This window comes from Papilio polytes, unplaced genomic scaffold (genome assembly GCF_000836215.1).
Source record: "Papilio polytes unplaced genomic scaffold, Ppol_1.0 DF824180.1, whole genome shotgun sequence".
Taxonomy (NCBI): domain Eukaryota; kingdom Metazoa; phylum Arthropoda; class Insecta; order Lepidoptera; family Papilionidae; genus Papilio; species Papilio polytes.
Genome location: NW_013525024.1, coordinates 1989959 through 2011777, shown reverse-complemented (window position 1 = coordinate 2011777; position 21819 = coordinate 1989959). Strand labels below are relative to the sequence as shown.

Here is a 21819-nt window from a genome sequence, read left to right as displayed (position 1 = left end):
TTGATAAAGTGAATAAAGATATATCCTACCGTTAACACAAAACGCAGATAAGAATGTTAAAAAATACGTGACATCATTACGCACGATTACGGAAAAGAGTTCTTTCACAAACATATTTAATGATGCCATGGTACTTTCTAGATATAATCCGCTTTCAAAATTACTACAGTGAGTTATAAAAGTAATATATATATTTTGATTTCAGCGCAGAACGTTTTTCAGTTACGATCGAGGAGAAGTGACTAATATAGCTGGTGTGCCTCATTCACCAAAACATCTGCCTTTAGCGGAGCCCATAATACCTGGTCATACTTTAATCAGACCCGCGTTGGGAATGCTAAAGTCTTCATTGAAATTCCCACATATGGACTTTGAAGATGGGTCTGGTGTTTATGGGAACACAGATAATATTGGACTTCGGTTAGTTATCTGTACTAATATTGTAAAGAGGAAAATTTGTATACTCGTATATTGATTTTTTTTTGTGACTGATTGGTCATTGCCTTGAAGAGGCATTTACAGATTCACCGAGCTTGAGGTGGCCGAGCGCAGTTGGCGCTTAGCATAAACCTCGTTTATGAGTAACTAATCTCGAGGGCTCCCTCAGGAGCCTCGGCACGAGCCGTTACTTCGTTATTATTACCAGATTCGCATATATTGAAATAACTCAAAAACTACTGTGCCGATTTTAAAAATTCTTTTATCGTTAGAAAGATAATTTATTTGTGCACATAAGCTATATTTTTTTCAATTCACGCGGGCGAAGTAACGAACAGCAGCTAGTTTTAGAAATAATTCGATTGCTACGTAACAATTAATATATTGCTGTGTCTGTTTTGTTTATTAGATTGAAGAGGGATGACAATATTTTGCTCTTATTTATGAGTAATATTTATTTATCTTGTAGGTACAATGGTGCGAATGAAAGAGTAATGTATACAAATTTCCGAAGGCGGGCATCTGATTATATTATGGTAAGCAAAAAAGTTAAAATATTTTATTGGAATCCTTTTTAAGAAGATTTTTAGAAGATACTTTAATTTTATCAGCTTGGTTATATATTCTTAAACGAATTCTTTAAAATATAGACCACACCTTGTATTTGTGTCAGCAATCTAAGGATTTTTCAGGTTGTCCCAGAAAAGAATACAGAAAATCAATTAAAGCCAAGGTATTTCATTTGTTTTAGTAAAATTAAAAATTTTCTTATTAATATCAGTATATCGTAAATAACATCAAGATCTTTACAGATTTAAATTAATTTCAACAGTTCTGGATTTAGTAAGTTATTTTTTTTTTAAATTTCAACATTTTATTTTTTCTTTTCAAATAACTTTATCCTTTTTTTATAGGAAAATAAAGACACAATTAGGAATTTCTTACAACAGCTGCAACAACTCAATCTGCAAGGGTATTTAAAAAAATGCTGTCTGATAAAATGACAATTTCATTAAAATTTATAATAAATTTCATTATAATTTCAGAAACGTTAATCTTGTTATTCTAACTTTGTTAGATGCTTTGGTAAGTGTCACTAATATTGTTTCTGTTTACAAATAAATTTGTTTTCGCCCGCGACTCCGTTCGCGTGAAATTAAAAAAAGAACAAAAGTAAGTAGCCTATGTATGTGTTCTTCCAGACTATCCGCTATATCTATACCAAATTTCATTGTAATGCGTTCAGCCGTTTAGGCTACAAAGCCTAACAGACATTCATCCATCCATCCATCTAAACTTTCGCATTTATAATACTAATAGTATGATAAATTACATTGCCTTGCATCTACGTAGACATAAAACTTTCCATTACTTCATTTTTTTTTTTATTTTAAGGCACTCAAGTCGTTGACAGAAAAATCTGAATCGCAATATCTGTGAGTGACGTCTGTAAATAATTTTGAACTTTCAATGAAAACATAAAAAATAAACATTAAGAATTTATTAATTAGTACCTTAAACTGTAATCTTAATTTTTATTTAGAAAATGCTGATAAAAGAGAAAAAAATCGTGTTATAATATGTATTGAAATAACTCAAAAACTACTAGTCCGATTTCATTCGTCTACCATTAAATAGCTACCTAGGCTATCAGTTACATAGGCTATATTTTTAGTAATTAATTTCACGCGGACAAAGTCGCGAGTAACAGCTAGTGTTTTAGAAATTTACACTAAAAATATAACCTACTAAACTAATGATATAGAAATTGATGTACCAAAAATATGCCTGATATTTCACGTCTTCGCGTGAAATATTGCGTATTTTTTCATATTCACGTCAAGGTTCGTATAATATACATATTAACATGCGAAGTACTTTAGATACGGCGCTAAAGGATAACGCTTTTTTATCGCACGTACAATATCTGTCGAAAGTATATTAAGTTATCTCATATGCGAGAAAAATGACTTAAAGTCATTCACAGGTGGCTTTAGTAATTTATTTAGGGTACCTCCCAAAGACCTATTTTATTTATTTATCAAGAGCTGTCGCCCGCAAACTTCGTTAGCGCAAATTTGGACCACCCATTACGCCATTTTGACAACGCGGAATTTTATACAAATGTAGTCAATAATATGCCTATCTATGTCGGCTCCCCTCCAGTGAAAGTCCCGTCGAAAACGGCCCAGCCGTTTCGGAGAAAAGTAGCTGTGCTCATCTTTTGTTTATTTTGACAGACAATTCCTTGTCCAAGTTTAGTTTAATAATATTTCGCTTGTCATTTGTTTCAGCAACAACATACAGGTTAGAAATTAATTTTAAATATCGAACGACATAAAGCTTGAAGAATCATGAAGAAATATAGCAATTTTATTTCACATAAAACATTGTTTTTACAGTCAATACAAACTGATCCACAGGACTACCAAATACTCAGGTTTGTTTCAGACATAGATAAAGTAAACATACAGATTAGAAGTTACAAACATGTTAAACTTATTTCAGGTTACGACCTGTAAAGCCTATTGTAAGTAATATTTAGTGAGAAAAATCTGTTAATTATTATTACTAAAATCCGATATTTAAGAGTTAGGAAATAAACATTGTTTCAGACAGAAAATTTAAATAAACTAAAAGAAGGTTTACGAGACTCGAGTGCAGCAGGTGAATTTAACTCTGAAGAGGATAAACCAGAAGACAAAGAAATGTCAGAGAATAATGCAATGAAACAGAAATTTCCTGAACTGATGAAGACAATGGTAATCTATGTCTATACTAACATTATAAAGAGGAAAGTTTTTTTTTGTATGTATTGAAATAAATTTAAACACAATTACACTATTATGAGAGGTGTGCCATAATTTGAAGTCAAGATAATTAGGCATATTGTCAAGGTCTGAGACACAACGCAGAGCCCAGTACAGAGCAAGCTGGCGGCGTACTGTGGACGCCCTCTGCTCCACTTTGGGGACATAGGAATAGAAGAGAGAGAGAGAAAGAGAGAGAGAGAGAGAGAGAGAGAGACTTATTGTAGTGTGGTGTATAATGTTAGTATTAGTATATATGTGTTTATTTTTAGAGGAACAGTATGATTCGAATGCAATTTGTAAACATCAACATCATTGTCATGTTCATCATCAGCCATTGTCTGCTCACTTCTAGTAGGGCTTTGCCAATGCCTTCCAGAGAATGCTATCCTGCGCCTTTATCCTTATAAATATGATTGAAATCAAAATCTTAATTACAGAACGCATTTAATCATGTTAAAATCAGCGAGAGTGCACCTGATTACGCGACATTCATGCCCTCGCATGTTTCAAGTAACTTGAGAGACTGGTGGTTTTTTAATGAGGTATTTTTTTTAAATCTCTTCCTACCTAGTATCTGTAATTTGTAAACTCCGGTTGATGCCTACAAATTTTCAAGTTTTTTTTAGGATGATCGCAAAATAACAACTTAAAAATATTAACTCAACAAGAAGAAATTAATTTAAGAAGTCACTTAACAAAAGTCAGCAATTTGAAGAAGAAATAAAGTTGCATTTGTAACATCTTTGTATTTTTTTCGACATAAATTTTAAAGAATGCAATATTTTTTATGTTATTAAATAGTTTAAAAATTAAAATAGTTGTTGATTTTTTTCATTAAATTTCGGGAAATCTCAAATGTTTATTGCTGAAAACAGCACGTATTCTTGCACCCTCCATACAAGAAGCGAAGAATATTTGTTAGGTGCAAGATGGAATTGTATATACTGCTTTTTCCTCTAGTCTCCTGTAGACTCATTTTATATTATTACGTAATATATTTATATAGCAATAAAACTAGAACAAGAATTGGGTTAATTCTCAAAGTAATAGTAACTAGTACTTTAGTTTTCAAAGTAAACGTAGGAGTTTGTGTCGAAACTGATTAGATAGCACGAATGGATTAGAAACTTTATAGTTGGGAAAGCCCTGATCACGCTGTAACATAATTTCATTTGGAATTTATAAAACTGTGATTCTTTCCTATTATCCATTTATTATATTGACATCACAAGATTAAAAATGTCTGCCTATTATTTTGTTATTTTAAAAGTACAATAAATGACAAATCTTTCTGTTTTATTATTGACGATATTTGATCTTGTGACTATGGGTTCAGACCACTATATAATTTAAGTAAAAATTGGTACATACTCAACAATATATTACCAGAAACTCCTTCTTTATTATAATTAGCGCCATCTAGAGTATGATGGATGAATTAAAGCAGCTGTAAAGTTTTTCAATTAAATTCGTAGTCATCTAGCTTACAGTTAGAGGGCGATATTTTGTTCCATTTTCAAGGAAATAATTTAAAAAGTCCATTAAAAAAAACAATCCGAACATAAACTTATGAACCACATGACAAAATGAGAGAGAACGTATGTACTAAAATTATAAATGCGAAGGTTTAGCTAGATGGATTGAAGTTTGTTAGAGTTTGGAGCTTAAGCGGCTGAATGGATCTCGATGAAATTTGTTAAAGATGTAAAGGATGGTCAGGAAGAACACAGAGTACCTACTTCTGTTTAATTTCACGTGGACGTAGTCGCGGGAGTAAGCTAGTAAATCAATCAGTATAACATCAAAGCAAATGAAGTCATCAACAAACGTAAATAAGTGTAAAATAAAAACAAAGAAGCAACGATTGTATGGTTTAATCGACAGAGCCTATAGCGATGTAATATTACTTAAATTATCGATTTTTATTAATAGACCGGCAATAAATGAACGGAGACAGAATAATAAACATAAATCGATTCAATTGACTTCACGTGAGGCTCAAATGAAACGCTTGGCTAATTTAAAAACAAAGTATTTATGTATGTATTTAAATACATCATTGATAAAGTCACAATTGTACCAAAAAGTAAAACAAATTTTTATTATCAAAGTATGGAAAAAGTATATTTATAGAGACAATAAAGATATTTAATTTAGACATATAATTTTTAATTAATTAGTGGCTTAAAAATAATTAACAGTTGGATTATTCCCAACCGTCACCCCGTATGTCTCCACACCATCCCACGTTTTGCGACAAGGTGACGGTTGGAACTTATTTTATTTCTTAACGGTCATCTCACCTTATTGGTGATATTTGGACTCAAAGGTGGGACGGATGAAACTTTTTATTCTCACGTGGGGATAGAGCGAGGTGAAGGTTGGGAATAATCCTAACAGTTGAACTACTCAAGAACAAATGCGCTTTATCTCTCGGTACTTTATCAACAGTTGCATTCAAGAAACAGTGCCTTCTTTTGTTTTGTATCGATACAAAGTGTTCTTATCGTGTTCATGGTTAATTTACTATCGTTGTGATATTTTATTACAATAACGACGACGAAGTTGAATGTTGGAGTTGTCTTACTTGTATCTTACTAATCTTACTAATATTATAAATGTGAAAGTTTAGATGGATGGATGGATGTTTGTTAGAGTTTGTAGCCTAAACGGCTAAATAGATTTCGATAAAAAATAGTATATACGTAGAGAATAATCTGGAAGAACACATAGGCTACTCACTTTCACTTTTGAATTTTAAATCCTCGCGGACGGAGTCGCGTGCGAAAGCTAGTGTTACAATAGAGTATAGACCAAGTTGTATGTTAGAGTAGCTTTTTAGGATATTTAAGAATGTCTCGTATGCCATCTATTCATATAGAATAGTTACTTTATTATATGCGTTTTACTAAACCCTCACATAGTTCCTAAAGTGGAACAACACTACAAGCCTTGGTTTATCAAGAAAATGTAACCAAAATCAAAACGATTCTTATTAAACCTAGGCTGGCCAGTATATGTTGCTAGGGATCAGTAAAGCATTTTTGGAGTCAAGATACTCCAAAAATTTGCAATAAATAGAGAAACTCCTACGTATAGGACAATAATAACGGTCGCTGTTCCCCACCCCTAGACTATATTCTTAGCTACCAACGCTTGGGACTCTCCGTCATTGCTTAGAATGTTTTTAACAGATTTGTTATATTCCTATATCTTACAACGTAATTAACCATGCAAATTATATAATTCGATAATGTTGCGAATTGTAAAATTAATCTTAGTATATCATATTGTTCATGATAATAATGATAAGGTAAGGCATACTAGTAAACGTATGGCTATCGAGTGGCGCCAGTTCTCGTGTAGACGTTCCAGTCTTATGATAGTTCCAGTGGGTGACATCACAAAGTAAAATAAAAGTTACGTTCATGACAATTTGATACGGATAAAAATATGTTTAAATTTAAATAGTTTCTTTTATTTTGATAAATGCTTCACTTATAATATTAATTTAACAATACCAGTTTGGGACACAAAAAGTGCTTATATATTCCGCGAATTTGGATTCTAAAATGAAGAAAAACAGATACAATTACATCATAGCAACAATAACAGCCGTTTTAGTGATGATAATTTTAATATTATTTTTATTGTATTATTTTAGAAGGTAAGATATTAATCTTCATTTATATTTAAGAGTTAAGAAGAATTTAAATTTTTCATTTCATTTAACAAGACTTTTTATAACTGTGATATTGCAGATCGTAGTTACATTTTTTTTTAAATCATTGTTTTATTGATTTTTTTGGCTATAATTGCACTATATATCAATTTTTACTTATTTGTGATTTGATTTTGCGATAAATAGTAGGTAACTTATTCTCAATTTAATTCTAATTAAACACATTTTTTAATATTTCAAGATTGTCGAATTTAGGCAATTTTTCTTCGTCATTTTTTTATAGTTTTAAAACAATTGCGTTGAAATACGCCCCCTTTCTTTCTTGTGTGCACTTTTAAATTTAGAACAGTAATATTTATGTGTTTTGTTTCAGATAATGTGTTAATTTTCATGTTGTGTTTATCTTTCATTTCATAATACATATAATCAAGTGTTTAACTATTTCCTTCAGCGATAATATTATATTACTCTCAAGAGGCAGTTTAATGATTACCTAAAGGTAATCTCATATTACGTTTGTTACTTCAGTACTATCTTTTCCAACTTTCGAGGATATTGCTTTAGTTAATACTTTATTATAATAGTTTTTTAATTATCCTGACCTTTTGTAGATCTATTTTAATCGTTCCAATATTTTGTTGTTATTTCTTTCCCTATTGTTTTTATTTTATCTATATTGCTATTTATAACTATTACGATTATAAGTTTATTCATCTTGTGTTTATTAGTCTTACTAGCTTTCGTCTGCGACTCCGTCCGCGTGGAATTAAAATAAACAAAAGTGAGTAGCCTATGTGTTCTTCCAGACTATCCTCTTCAACTATGCCAAATTTAATCGAAACCCGTTCAGCAGTTTAGGCTACAAACTCTAACAAACATCCATCCATCAAAACTTTCGCATTTATAATATTAGTATGATTATTTCTTTCCCTATGGCTTTTACTGTACCTATATTGCTACTTACATCTATTACGCTTATAAATTACTTCTTCTTGTATTTATTTATTTTATGTAATTGTCTACAGTACTACAGAAGATTTTGTCCCTGGACCCAAAATTGTAATCGACCATGACGGAGGAGCTGATGACGCAATGGCTATATTTATGTCTCTACAATACCAAAAATATTTTAATGGGTAGGTTCTACCATTAAATTGACTATTGGATCGAGTTGAATAATTCTGTAACAAGCTATGTGAAATATTTTTTTTAAATAAAATGTTTAAAAATAATTATCCTAACTTGGAGAGTGTAACAATTTCTTCTTCCCCTTTCAGATTTCAAGTGGTCGCATTAACAACAACACACGGCAATGTTAATGAGCCTCAAGTCTTTAACAATAGCCAGAAAATTTTAAATATCATTGGCAGGAAAGACGTATGTATTACAAATGATATTATACTTTTTTTTATTACAAACACCACATCTGATTCTTATCAGAAATATGGTTTACAACCAGAATTCAAACATCCAATTTCTTTCATTTTCGAATTTCGAACAACAATTGAATTTATTCGTTGAAAATCAAATGTTTCCACCTTATGACATTAAAAAAAAAGAGAATTTGTTTTGTTAATTTCGATTATCACATTCATTCCCGTATCAGTTCATTCAGTCATCAGTTCCCTATTAAGAGCAACATTAACGTTTCAAGTTGCTATAATTATTTCTAACTTCCGATAGAAGGCACTCAAAGACCACGATCATATGCATTTTAAAATAAAGATTTTCTTACAGATACCTATTTATAGAGGTAGTAAATATTCTCTTGTGCAAGGAATAGAATCTGATTATTATTTTGGTATGGACGGATTTGGAGACAGTGAGACTGATTTCTTGGAATATGAATCTATTGAAGCTCAGTCGAATCCGGCCGCTTTGGCGTTAATAGAAATGTCAAAGAAATTTGAAGGTAAGAATTCGTGGTGTTGACTTAAATTTAACAGTGGTAGTGCCCGCTTTAAAATCTTAGCACGAATGGACCGGCTCGCCCGGTGTTATACCACAACCACACAGAAGATAGGCATGAAATGGAAGAAATTCTGTGTTTCGTCTGATGAGTGTGGTGCCAGAGGCCTAATTTAAGTCCCTTTCTCTTTACCACCCTTTTCTTATAAGGAGAGGATGGGAACGGGAAGTGGATTTGAGGGTAGAGGAGATGCATAGGAAGGGGAAATATCCTCTTTTTGTGCGTCTCCTCCTCCGTCGGATAAGATTAGGCAACGCATCAGCAATTACGGATGTCTATGGGCAGCGATCGCTTTGTCATTTTGGCGGATTCAGGTGGCCGCTTGCACGTTTGCCCCCTTATGTAAATAAAAAAGTCAGTTTGTACAACTGTTATCGGTTTATTGTTGAAATAGCTGGTTTTGTATAAACCAAACCAATAAATTAATTAGTTATTTATTCAAGTGCGAAATTATCATTTACGTAATTCAAATAACAGGTAAATTAGTAGATATGTAACTTTTTAATAGTGTGTTTATTACATATTTTAATTATTTTAGGAGAATTGATCGTGGTTGCGCTGGGGCCGTTGACAAATATCGCAATAGCGGTACGATTAGACCCAGGTTTTGTTAATAGACTCCTCAAATTATATGTAGCAGGCGGACACATTTACAGTGAGTAAAATAAATCTTATCTTACTAATATTATAAATGCGAAAGTTTAGATGGATGGATGAATAGATGGATGTTTGTTAGCGTTTGTAGCCTAAATGTGTGAACGGATCTCCATCAAATTTGGCACAGGTTTAGAGCATAGTCTGGAGTACACATGGGATAAGCTTCATCCCCGATATGTGTCCGGTTCCCGAGGGATACGTAGTTTTTTGTAATTTATATAGTTCGTATGTTTTCTAATACCACGCGGACGAAGTTGCGGGCAACAGCTCGTAAATAATATTTAAACCATCAACAATCTTCTAGCAGGAAATGTATATTTTTACATTGATTAAATCTTTGTTTTATGCATTTTATTCTTTACAAAATCATTTGATAGATGCTATTTTAAAATAAAGTGTGTTCTTAATATTATTTTAAATTTTGTTACTTAATGGATTCTTGATGGTTATACCCTACTAATGAGAGTAGCCCCAGTGGTATAGAAAGTAAGGAGTAAAAGGTTAGCATGGTATGGTATGTTGTGAGGAGGGATGAATCATGTAACAAGGAGAACGTTAGTTATGAGTGTGGTTTACCGGTACAGGTAGACATAGAAAGAGATGGATGTATTGCGTGAAAGGTGACATGATCAAGGAGGGAGTGATGACTGAGATGATGAATATTAGAGTATACGGAGGACAAAAATCTGTTGCGCCGACCCGAGAGTAGGATAAGAAGGTTAAGGTAATTACCCTTTTGTTTTTTACAGGTGAGCACCATAATGAACCAGAATTTAACGCAGAAATGGATGTTGAGTCGTATCATGTCTTGTTGCAGAACAGTCGACCGGACATTGTTACTTTGATCCCCTTCTCTCAAGTATACATATCTCATAATATTAGTAGAGTAAGTATTTTTGAAATCGTTACAATGTGATCGTAGGTTTTCATTGCTTGAAAGTCCATAGTTGTTGACGGTGTCAAAAACTAAAGAGAATAGGTATCCTATTTCATATAATTTGTTTTAGCTTTTTAATTTTATTTTACTAAATGACTCCTTTTGCCCTTAAAATCGAAATGTAGTTATTTATCATTAACTCTTAACATTACATTTTTTTTTATATTCCTTGTTGAGTATTTGAATTTTGCTACAGGAATGGCGTGTCTCAATTTTAGGCTCAATACCAAGTGAATTGATACGAGCATTGAACGTGTTTGAACAAAAATCTATAGTTCAAAGTGAGGAATGGTGCTTATTAGACCCGGTTGCTATGGCGATAGTGCTTAATGAAACTCAGATTATTGAAGAATGGAGATATACTTACAACACTATTGATTTATGCGGTAAGTTTATGGGGCAAAAAACGAACAAATTTTCATCTTATGTAACGAAGTTCCGAAATAAGTATACTTTAACGCCATCTATGTGTCCCAGTGGAAACTAGATATTTTCAAATTGAAGTTGCCTCCAGTTTAGTTGTGGTAGTTACTAAAAGTAAAATATAGATGGCGCTAACATTAATTATATTTACCTCAACTTGATTTTTAATTGTTATGTTTGTTTGCATTTAGATATAACTGTGGGTTTAAATTGCCGAATAATGCAATTTTGTTGTCGTTGATTTGCAAATACCTACTGCCTATATGAGATACTGTTTGCATAAAACTTTGAATTTTTTTCCGTTACAGAGAGAAGGGGCATAAACACAAACAATTTCACATCAACCGAAACAATCAATTCAAAAATTGTTTACAAAGTGAAAGAAGAACCGTACAAGAACATGCTTTTGGACATATTTTCTGCTGGTTTAACATAATTTTAAGTTATAAATATTAGTATCTCATTAAAAAAGATATAAGTAAAATAAAATGAATTCTTTTAAAAATGCGTTTAATTCATTTATTTAAAAGAGTTTTCAACTCATTTTTATCGTAAAAATATTTGGCGAAAATCTAATAGGAATAAAACATGTAATAATATGGCACTTTGTATTAGATGAACATTTTATCATACAATACGATAATGCGTTATCGCTGTAAGGAGATAAATTACATAACAATGATGCCTTCTTTATGCTACTTATGTTTTATTATAATAAAGCGTAAACACTCACTTTGTTGCCTAAGATGTCAGCAATCACAGCATGTTTTCGAATAACCTTTTTTAAATAAAAAGCCCTACACTTAGGTCACGCTTTAGGCTATGTATTCTCACGCCGTTAAACTTAGGGGTTAATATTTTGGATTAAAGCCCTAATGTGGAAAAGAGACCATAAGTTGTTGCCGACATCAAGGAAGCAAGGTTGCCATGACATCATGTCATGTCATTTTGACATTTGCAATTGAAAATTTGACAAATGTTAACAATAAAATGAAATTTTTATAATTGTATGCGGATGAAGTCGCATGGGAACAGCTAGTATTAAATACAGTAAAAAAAACAGACGATTTGAATACCTCCTTCTTTTGGGAAGGGTCCAAAATATATGAAAATGTAGTTCAATGACCACATCTAATGAATCTTTATTGTGCTTTTCAGTTGTTTTAATTTAATACTAGCAGTTTCTTAAGTTGTCTTCCTTAAAATGTTTTCTCTTAAAACTTACTATTTCCACTTTCCAACGTAGGTAGTTGAATATTTTTTTAATCTTATAGTAATATTTTGAGTATTTATGTCGAATCCAGAATATAAATCCATTGTGTCGTCATAATTACATTGTGTACGGACGCTCGTCTCTTCTATTTTAAGCACGTGTTGGTAACAATGACTCAAATAACCGCTTTTATCAAATATTCAAATTTACACATTTCGACATTATTCCGAGTACAGAGTATACAATTGAAGTGTTAGGTTGTGCATTGTATCGATAAAGAAATCGGTTATGTCTTCGATCAAGTAAGTATTGTTTGGTTTATTTTTAACTATCCTATTTTTTGTTACAAAACCTAGCTAATCTGTGGATGTACGTCTGTAACGTGAGTTTAATTAAAAATTTATAATTTTAGTATACGCCAAACCGTTTTATTACGGTAACTCAATATAAAAGATTATATATGCTTAACTCCTGTTTACCTTACTCGAGGTCGACGACTACAAATCATGTGCCTCTTGTATAAAGATCACGTGCCGTAAAAACAGTTAAATTTTTAAATTTTTAAAGTTAGAATTGAAATTTGAAATATGCTAGATAGTAGATGGGTTTAGTAGCTAGCAAGTAACTGGTTCAAACTGAATACGCCACAAGACCAGATGCGATGAGATTCAAATGAATAGATAGTTCAGTTCGTTATTTAGTATACGTATAGCAGCGTTTAATAGTAGAAGTGGCGTTTGCGTTATGAGTGATAACAGGAATTGTGTGAATATTATGAAAACGTTTGTGTGTGTGTTTTTGTTTATGACAACCGTACTAACTCATAGGTGAGTGTGAGCTTAATGTTCTGTCTGCTCATTTCCTGGGAATTTTTAAGATGACATTATAGGACATTTTTATGAAAACCGTACTATTAGTATGACGATTTCTGCGCAAAATTATGTGTTTACTCAAATGGCATCTATTAGTTCAGTTGGTGCTATAATCTAATTTTTAAATTAACAAAGATGTAGAATGTATTTTTCTTTTCTTTATTGTACCTGCCAGTTTACATCATTGTGAAAAAGAAAGCAATAACATAAATATTTTTTTATTTTTAATTTCAGGGGTAGATCCAGACCGCAGATAATCATCGATAATGATGCCGGTGGAGATGACGCGATGGCTATATTCCTTGCCTTACTGTACGAAAAACATTTCGAAGGGTAAATTTTAAATCATCCAAAATTCTAGTCGCCTAAATATATGTACCCGTTAGTCTGTGTATATGTAAATCCGTTTACTTATTTAATACTAGCTTTCGCCCGCGATTCCGTCCGCGTGGAATTAAAAAAAAAAAGTAAGTAGCCCATGTGTTCTTCCAGAATATCCTCTACAACTATGGCAAGTTTCATCGAGATCCGTTCAGCCGTTTAGGCTACAAACTCTAACAAAAATCCATCCATCCATCTAAACTTTCGCATTTATATTAGAAGTAGGATTATAATGTTTCAGCCCAAAGTTGATCGGCTTAACAACTGGCAATGGGAACACAAATTTGGAAAATGTTTGCAGAAACAATCAAAGAATACTTAAAGTCGCTAAAAGACAAGATGTAAGTAAAAAATTAACCTTAGACTCTAAAAGCGTGTGTACACTTGGAACTGAACTATCGCACAACTGTGCAGTCTCGCTTTGATTTCTATCACTTATATGGATGTTCGCACACTACTCGATTTTTAGTTGTGCTAAACAGATAAACTGACTGCGAAACAGACGACAATCGCACATCAGTTGTGCGATAGTTTACACAAAGGTGTGGCCAGTTCTAAATGCTATTAAAAATCCAATGTTAACACAACTTTCTGGACTAAGTTTTTTAAAAGCTTTTTCTTTTTCAAATTCGATTGAATACTCTTGCATTTGGAACGCGGGACGGAAGATATAAAAGCTTGTTATGTTATTTGAAAAACATTTTTGTCAGGTTCCGATTTACAGAGGATCCGAAGCGTCACTTGTGGTGACACCTCCCATCGCAGACTATTACGGGAAAGATGGATTAGGAGACTGTGGTTTGTATACGACAGGCTTAGCGCCATTGAAAGAACAAAGCGCTGTCACAGCACTCATAGAACTTTCAAAGATACATGAAGGTAAACAGCAATAATATCTATAGAATAGTTACTACAAATTATCGAATGCTAACGCACGCGATTTCGATCGTGTTGAAAAAAAAACAAAGTAGCCTATGTGTTATTCCAGATTATCTTCTACTTCTACTAAATTTAAACGAATTACGTTCAGCCGTGCTACAACTCTAACAAACATCTATCCATTTGCTTTAGTATTTATTACATTAATAAGGCTATCATCTCCAATTCTCAATGCTTTTGTTTCAGGTAACTTAATAGTAATTACATTAGGAACTTTAACCAATGTGGCACTAGCAATCAAACTGGATCCAGATTTCTTGGGTCGATTAAAACAATTATATGTCGCAGCAGGACATATACAAGGTTAGTGTTTATAACTGAAAAGAGATTTCATTTAGGTTTTATGGTTAAATTAAAGTATGCAGACAACAGTTACGTTTTAGATAAAAACTAGCTGTTCCCGTGCGGCTTCATCTGCATGAAATCATGATAATTTTATTTTATTGTTTACATTTGTCAAATTATCAATAGCAGATATCAAAATGACATGACATTACAAACCTTGGCAACCTTGCTTCCTTAATGTTGGCTACAACTTATGGTCTCGTTCCCACATTAGGGTTTTTAACCAAAATATTTACCCCTAACTTTAACAGCGTGAAAATATAAAGCCTAAAGCGTGACATATATGTAGGTCTTTTCATTTAACAAAGAATTATTCAAAAGTATGCTGTAATTGCTGACATCTTAGGCAACAAAGAAGTGTGTGTTTACGCTTTATTATAATAGTATAGAAGTATAGATAATAAATTTATTTATTTTTCTATCATCACCAAAATGGACCCACAAAATACATAGTTTTAATGGAATTGAATGATTAAAATATTTAATGTTTACGTAATTTTTAAATTAATTTCAGATGAAGAGAATCCTGAGCCAGAGTTCAATGCAAGTATGGATATTGAAGCGTACCACATCGTCACACAATACGCGACGCCTGATAAAGTGACAGTTTTTCCATTCTCACAAGTCAAAACTTACCTAAACCTCACACGGGTGAGTATAATTTTATTTGCTCCTACCAACAACAGAAGAGAGTTTCAAAAATAGTACTATAATCAAAGACATTAAAAATGTAGACGAGGCATAATTAACAAAATCTTTTCGCTGGTACCTGATATGTGGTTTTGAATATCTACGAATAGATAGTATCAGTGATCATGTGAAAAATGTCTCAAATGAAGTATAAGCCGTGCGGTTTTCGCGGAACTTTCTGCCCCGCACAGCCGCGTTGTGGAACGGTCTGTCCTCGGCGGTATTTTCAAACCAATACGACTTAGGGTCCTTCAAGAAGCGAGCCTATCATTTCCTCAAATGCCGGCAACGCATCTATAGTTCCTTTGGTGTTGCGGATGTCCATAGGCGTCGTTGACCACCTTGGTGTTCACGCCGCTCGTTTGCCCCCTTTTATTATATAAAAAATCAACTATTCCTCCTCTATATATTATTTTAATCTCTTTGAATACCTGCTAGGATGTCATTGATTTACTGATCCCCCAGCCTTAGCTAATTTTACTTTGTTTAGCATGACATAATCAGCCATTCTAAGCTTACAGTTACTATGAATAATCTACTTCCAAAGACTACAGTACTAATTTCACACGTTTTATAGGATTGGAGATTGGAATCATTGGGTAAAATAGACACTGATATAATGCGTGCGCAAAATCAATTTGAAAAAATAGCCATAGACAAAAACGAGGAGTGGCAGGCATTGGACCCGGCAGCTGTTGCGGTTGCTATTAATGAGGATTTAGTAGAAGAATACAAATATTCAAAGAATGGTATTATTACTTGCGGTGAGTTAGAATCATTTTTTATTAGGAAACTAGCCTTCTCAAAAAAAAAGTTATTAGCTCATGTGTTCTTCCAGACTATCCTCGACGTCTATGACAAATTGCATCGAGATCCATTCAATAGTTTAGGCTACATACTCTTATAAACATCCATCCATCCAAATAAACTTCTTTATTTTATAAAATTAAGTCAGATTAGCAGAGTGTGTCTTAATTTCATCGAATAAGGGATTTAAATGCTCAACATCTTAATTTGTATTTCGTATCTTATCTGACTTATTTAAAAATCTACAAGAACGAAGTCGCGTGCGTTAGTATTTTGACAATTTCTAGTGACTATTCTATATATATTATTGTTGTTTACCTTCATATATCTTTGAAAGTTTTGAAAGTTCTATGAGTGCTGTGACAGCGCTTTGTTCTTTTAATGTCGCTAAACCTCTCGTATACAATCCACAGTCTCCTAATCCATCTTTCCCATAATAATCTGTGATAGGCGGTGTCGCCAAATGTGACGCTTAGATATCTTAGATTATTAGAGATGGTTTTAATTGTATAAACGTAATTAACTTGAATACTCAGCTACTGATCCCGCAAGAATGGCGTGGCGTCTTAATACGTATGAATGACATTGACAGCTGTCATAGTGATGGGACGTATATGCCAATGATCTAGTGTTGCACAAACCTTCAGCGCAGTACAGATTTTCTTCTTAACACAACCAATAGGCTAATGTGGGTATGTTGTGTTTGACTTTCAGGTAAAGAAAGAGGAATAAACACAAATCATTTCGTTGAGAAGGAAGATGCAAATGTAAAAGTAGTATATTCCGTCAAAGAAGAAGAGTATAAGGAATTTTTACTGAATGTGTTATCAAAAGAAGCGTAAATATTGTCATAGATAATAATCATCTTTTAATGTATGGAATAAATTTATGTAAAAAAAATTTGTTAATCTATTTGTAATGGATTTTTTATGCCAATAATCATGATTTAATAATAGCCAATAGATCTATACACGACAAAAATTAAGCCCTCTCTTTTCAATGTTGAACGTCTCTAAATAAATGTGGCCTCTATTTGCTTTATTGTCAAAATATAGATGGCGCTGTTCAACTATAAAATTATTCATTTCTATATTTCGATTGAAACGGAATCAACTTAGAATGTAAAAAAAAAGATATAAAAATTGTGACTCATTTTAGAGTAGACAATTCTTATAATATTTTTTGCTTAGATAAGTAACAAATAATTATCTATATGTACTAATATTACAAAGAGGAAAGATTTGTATTTCGGATTTTTGAATTTTTGTATGTATTGAAACAACTCATAAACTACTGGACCAATTTCAAAAAGTCGTACCATTAAAAAGCTATGTTATAACTAAGTAATATAGGCTATGATTTTATTATTTTTTTTGATTACACGCAGGCGAAATCGCGAGTAACAACTAGTAATTAATAATCTAGAGAACCGTAACATCAATATAATTTTGAATGTTAAATAAATAATTAAAATGAAACTATCAAACTTTCAAAGTAACAATGGAATATGTGCTGGCTGGTATTTCCAAAAAATGCCACTTACAATAAAATTACGCGGCGACCGTCGTAAAATCAATTCTCGATTTCTTCAGTTTACGATTGCCGTGCTCGTAAAATTTATCGCATTATTGATATAAAATGAAAGTTTTATGACGTTTAATAAAATGCAAGAATGCTTTTAATAAAAACTCCATAGAAGTTATTTGTTAGACCTATAACAAATTCCACTATTTCGTATATTACTGCTTGGACATCGAAGAATTCATGTTTTATTTGATATTTTATGATATCCCCTTCGAATATAAATTACTTCAAAAATCACTTTACTTTTAGGTGAACTTGACTATTTGCTTTTCCTAATTTAAAAAGAAATTCCCGGCCACAGATTAAATATCGTTAATTTAATCATTAGAAATGGACTCATAACTAAAAAAACTCGACTAAAGTCTTTTTCTGGGTGAAAGAAAAAATAGAAGAGTTTAGGCTTTTTACTTTCTACATGTAATTGTCATAATTTATGTTTGTTAATACGTATAGATAAAAACGTAATAACGTAGTAAACGATGATAATAAGGGGAAAGTCGTCAGGTAATTAATCTTGGACGTGTTTTCGCAGAACCGGTATGCGGACCTTTTGAATTACGTGAACACTTTTTTGTTAAAATTATTTTTAATTTACAAAAAATACATTTCATTTTAACACTATTCTTTATTTATATAAAGACAATGTATCATAAGGACAAACATACGCACATTTTTCTTACTGTACTTCGTCTTATTGTACTAAGAATATTGCAACAAACTGTTAGATATTTCCATAAATGACTTCCTTTAAAATATAGACGGACGGCCAAATTAACAATACTTGTAAATTACTTTAAAACACACAAACTGAACTCCAATGTGACAACGCAAATATATCGAACGTTCCGATGTGACGACTAGTAAACACTGAGCTTGTTGGCGACTGAGCGCCGAGACTGCAACTGAGCCCGAGCCACGCCTTGCCATACATTTTATAAAACTACGCCCACTATTACTTCCGTTTCCTAATATTTTCCTAACAATATCGTTGTTTTAAATAAAGATAAATGTATTGATAAAAAGCACAGAATAACAAATAACTTTTAAGAATACAGAACACATCAAAAATAGTTAAAAAGCTAACAAAACAATTCAACTTTTTGTTATCGTACGTTGTTGTGTGTGTTGCGTTGTTTTGTTCGATAATTAAACTCGTCTATAATCTTACCTACCGATCAAAATCAATGAGATTTCTTCACCTATCTTACAAAAATTACCACAGTCAAGTTACTAAACCGAGTAAAGAAAGCATCAAACGTTTGCTCTCTCGTAAATAGGAGCAATTTGGTAAATGTCACTACTGAACCCTAAGCAATTTGGGAAAACATGTTCAAATTACTACTGTAGGAACGAAACCACTATTTCTAGGCGAGGCCTTTTGCTTTTGTTATTGAAATGTCGAAAATATACAAAATACATCACGTACAAATGTTACTAACGTAGAAAATGTTTACCAGAATTCCTGAATAGATCATAACGGTTGTTATTGACCGACTACCCAAAAGAAGGAGGTATTCAATTCGTCTGTATGTTTTTTAATGTTCGAATTAAACTATGCAGTCGTTGATTCGAAGAGAAAAAAATTATAAGAGAAGAAAGGAAAAACGTAAACGATTTACCGGCCAATGAAATCTGCACTAATTATAAAGAGGAAAGAGTATATATTGAATTAACTCAAAAACTACTCGACCGATTTTTAATTTTTTTTTGACCGTTACAAAGGTAATTCATCTGTGAGTAACATAGGCTATACTTTTTATTATTTTTTAATTTCACGTGGACGAAGCCGCGAGCAATATCAAATATCTTAGAGGAAGATTTTTATCAAATACGAGCTGTTGCCCGCGACTTCGTCCGTGTGGTATTAGAAAACATACGAACTATATAAATAACAAAAAGCTATGTATCCCTCGGGAACCGGAGATTTCTTGGGGATGAACCTTATCCCATGTGCACGCCAGACTTTGATAAAAAGTAGCCTATGTGTTCTTCCAGACTATGCCCTAAACCTGTGCCAAATTTCATGGAGATCCGTTCAGCCGTTTAGGCTACAAACGCTAACAAACATCCATCCATCCATCCATCCATCTAAACTTTCGCATTTATAATATTAGTAAGAAGTAAGATAGACTTCGTTGTGCTTTAAAAACATTACGGGTTTTCTTGTTAAAATAAAATCAAATTATGTTAAGTGAAAACTAAATACACTTTTTACCTTTAACCTTTGAATTCTGTGCTTCATTTTTCTATTGACAAGCCGATGGTTACACATTTAGTGTCAATGGTGTGTTGATATTTACAATGTAAACAACTGCTCGGCCGCTAAATGTAGTATTCCTAGACTTTGATGTGGCTATAACACGTCATATTGTGAATTATGTTTATTTAAAAATAAAAAACGTTTTAAATATATTTTTGCCGTATCTAGAGCTTATAAAACAGACATTTAAATGTAGGTCATTAAAAAAAAAGTATTAATACGTTTCTATAATCTGTTTGAAATACATTTGTAATATAAATTCATTTAATTTAATCAACAATTACCAATCCATTACCGACAAGGAAGTAAGGTTTTCAATAAACAAGAGCCGGTCAAATCATAAATTACCTGCCCACGTGACATTTATTGGAATCATTTATGTTGCCCGTAAGTCATTATTTACTATTGTTTATTACCAAAACGTTCGAACACTTTGAGTTAATTATTTATGAACACGTAACAAAAGAAGTTATGCTTTCAAATTTAATGCAGACTTTTGAATCCTACCTCAGTAGTTTTTAGGTTTTTTTTTTCATTTATTAGACTTCTGAGTTAGTCATATCTAAGTTATTATTTACATGATCACTAACCTATTATTATTTTGGTACTGGACAGACACTTTATTGAGTAAATTTACATTCAATTCGCCGCACCATATCTAACAAATATATTGCCATCGGCATTGACCACTAAGCCATCATTGTCTTGAAAACTGAGTTATTGAATTTTGTGGAGAGTGGATCATGGAGATAATGACTATGTGAGCGTTTTTCGTATTAACGACATCTATCATATAAATTAAATAAATTTATCACGGCCATTATCGTTTATAAGAACGAGTGTTGTAAACAAAATGATCGATACATGATAAAATCTGCTTCCAATTTTGTCGGCGCAGTAATCATAGGGTGTTCTCACGCGACCCTTAATTTGTATTGTTTTATTTTTTATACCTCCCAAGAATTGCCGTCAAACACTTTCTGATAATAGAGTAAACAAATTACCTTTCCGTTTTTACCATTAGTTCAACTTAAGGTGCTCTAGAGATTATACAGTGTGTTACAGTTAGTGAAATTTTATCTAATATAATTTTTGTAAATTGCACAAGTAAGTTCTGTTTCTAATATTTAAGGCGAACATTCTTTATGTTGCTTCATAAAGTTGTATCTTTTGTAAGTTTAATGTTTCTAAAATGATATTCTAGTTTTTTTTATAATACAAGGTGACATACGAGCAAGCGGCCACCTGAATCCACCGAAATGTAAAGCGACCGCTGGCCATAAACATACGCAATTGCAGATGTGTTGAATACCCTTGATTGACGGAGGAGGAGACGCACATAAAGATGACATTTCCCCTACCTATGCGTCTCCTCCACCGTTAAATCTACTTTTCCTTTCCTTAAGAGGAAAAGATGGAAAGGAAAAGGAACTAAAATTAGGCCTCCGGCACCACACTATCAGACGAAACGCGGAATTGCTTCCACTTCACGCCTGTCTTCTGTGTGGTCGTGATATTACACCGGGCGAGCCGGCCCATTCATGCGAAGATGTTAAAGTGGGCTCTACCACTGTAGTTACGCTCTTGATAACGATGATGATTAGATCTTGACGTTGAAAGTCATAAAAAAGTTTTACCTCCAAATACAAAATATTTTACAAAAAAAACAATTACAGATATTTTGGATAAAAATTATACATAAAACAATCATGGTAGGAAAAAATCGACAGTATTGAAGGCTTTTTGTATTAGCCATGACTTAAACTTGTTTTTAAATGACGCGAGGCTGGTAGCCGCTGTGACGTGATC

At 32.5% G+C, this 21819-nt stretch overlaps 3 protein-coding genes across 4 annotated transcripts in view; all 3 read left to right on the top strand.

Moving 5' to 3' along the window:
- The window catches only part of LOC106111014, a 12204-nt gene extending 8546 nt beyond the window's left edge, over nucleotides 1-3658 (top strand). Inside the window, exons 7-15 of the mRNA XM_013292981.1 lie at nucleotides 206-420; nucleotides 908-974; nucleotides 1112-1171; nucleotides 1353-1411; nucleotides 2733-2745; nucleotides 2841-2878; nucleotides 2947-2968; nucleotides 3054-3200; nucleotides 3521-3658. Coding sequence (XP_013148435.1) covers nucleotides 206-420; nucleotides 908-974; nucleotides 1112-1171; nucleotides 1353-1411; nucleotides 2733-2745; nucleotides 2841-2878; nucleotides 2947-2968; nucleotides 3054-3200; nucleotides 3521-3658 — 759 coding nt within the window. The remainder of the gene's footprint in view (nucleotides 1-205; nucleotides 421-907; nucleotides 975-1111; nucleotides 1172-1352; nucleotides 1412-2732; nucleotides 2746-2840; nucleotides 2879-2946; nucleotides 2969-3053; nucleotides 3201-3520) is intronic.
- Nucleotides 3659-6614: 2956 nt separating this feature from the next.
- Nucleotides 6615-11375, top strand: LOC106111101 (probable uridine nucleosidase 2). Its single transcript, XM_013293072.1, has 8 exons — nucleotides 6615-6918; nucleotides 7959-8069; nucleotides 8211-8310; nucleotides 8671-8845; nucleotides 9441-9557; nucleotides 10309-10445; nucleotides 10693-10882; nucleotides 11228-11375. Exons 1-8 carry the CDS (start codon nucleotides 6824-6826, stop codon nucleotides 11353-11355), a joined length of 1053 nt encoding a protein of 350 aa, XP_013148526.1. The 5' UTR covers nucleotides 6615-6823; the 3' UTR covers nucleotides 11356-11375.
- A 997-nt stretch (nucleotides 11376-12372) lies between these two features.
- On the top strand, nucleotides 12373-17066 carry LOC106111085 (probable uridine nucleosidase 2). Of its 2 annotated transcripts, none has more exons than XM_013293057.1 (8): nucleotides 12373-12434; nucleotides 13239-13337; nucleotides 13627-13726; nucleotides 14096-14264; nucleotides 14511-14627; nucleotides 15184-15320; nucleotides 15937-16123; nucleotides 16881-17066. In XM_013293057.1, the coding sequence occupies exons 1-8, from the start codon at nucleotides 12421-12423 to the stop codon at nucleotides 17006-17008; spliced, it is 951 nt and encodes a 316-aa protein (XP_013148511.1). In that variant the 5' UTR covers nucleotides 12373-12420; the 3' UTR covers nucleotides 17009-17066. The 2 variants fall into 2 exon arrangements, with proteins under 2 accessions (XP_013148511.1, XP_013148510.1); XM_013293056.1 differs by lacking the exon at nucleotides 12373-12434 and adding an exon at nucleotides 12826-12959.
- Nucleotides 17067-21819: the final 4753 nt, after the last annotated feature.

What these genes read in the sequence shown, in the direction of transcription:
- LOC106111101 (XM_013293072.1), top strand. Translation starts at nt 6,824, where the DNA reads ATGAAGAAAAACAGATACAATTACATCATAGCAACAATAACAGCCGTT. An exon ending in TACCAAAAATATTTTAATGG is followed by an intron (nt 8,070 to 8,210) that starts GTAGGTTCTACC and finishes TTCCCCTTTCAG; the next exon opens with ATTTCAAGTGGTCGCATTAA. An exon ending in ATATCATTGGCAGGAAAGAC is followed by an intron (nt 8,311 to 8,670) that starts GTATGTATTACA and finishes ATTTTCTTACAG; the next exon opens with ATACCTATTTATAGAGGTAG.
- LOC106111085 (XM_013293056.1), top strand. Translation starts at nt 12,877, where the DNA reads ATGAGTGATAACAGGAATTGTGTGAATATTATGAAAACGTTTGTGTGT. An exon ending in TACGAAAAACATTTCGAAGG is followed by an intron (nt 13,338 to 13,626) that starts GTAAATTTTAAA and finishes ATAATGTTTCAG; the next exon opens with CCCAAAGTTGATCGGCTTAA. An exon ending in CTTACCTAAACCTCACACGG is followed by an intron (nt 15,321 to 15,936) that starts GTGAGTATAATT and finishes CACGTTTTATAG; the next exon opens with GATTGGAGATTGGAATCATT.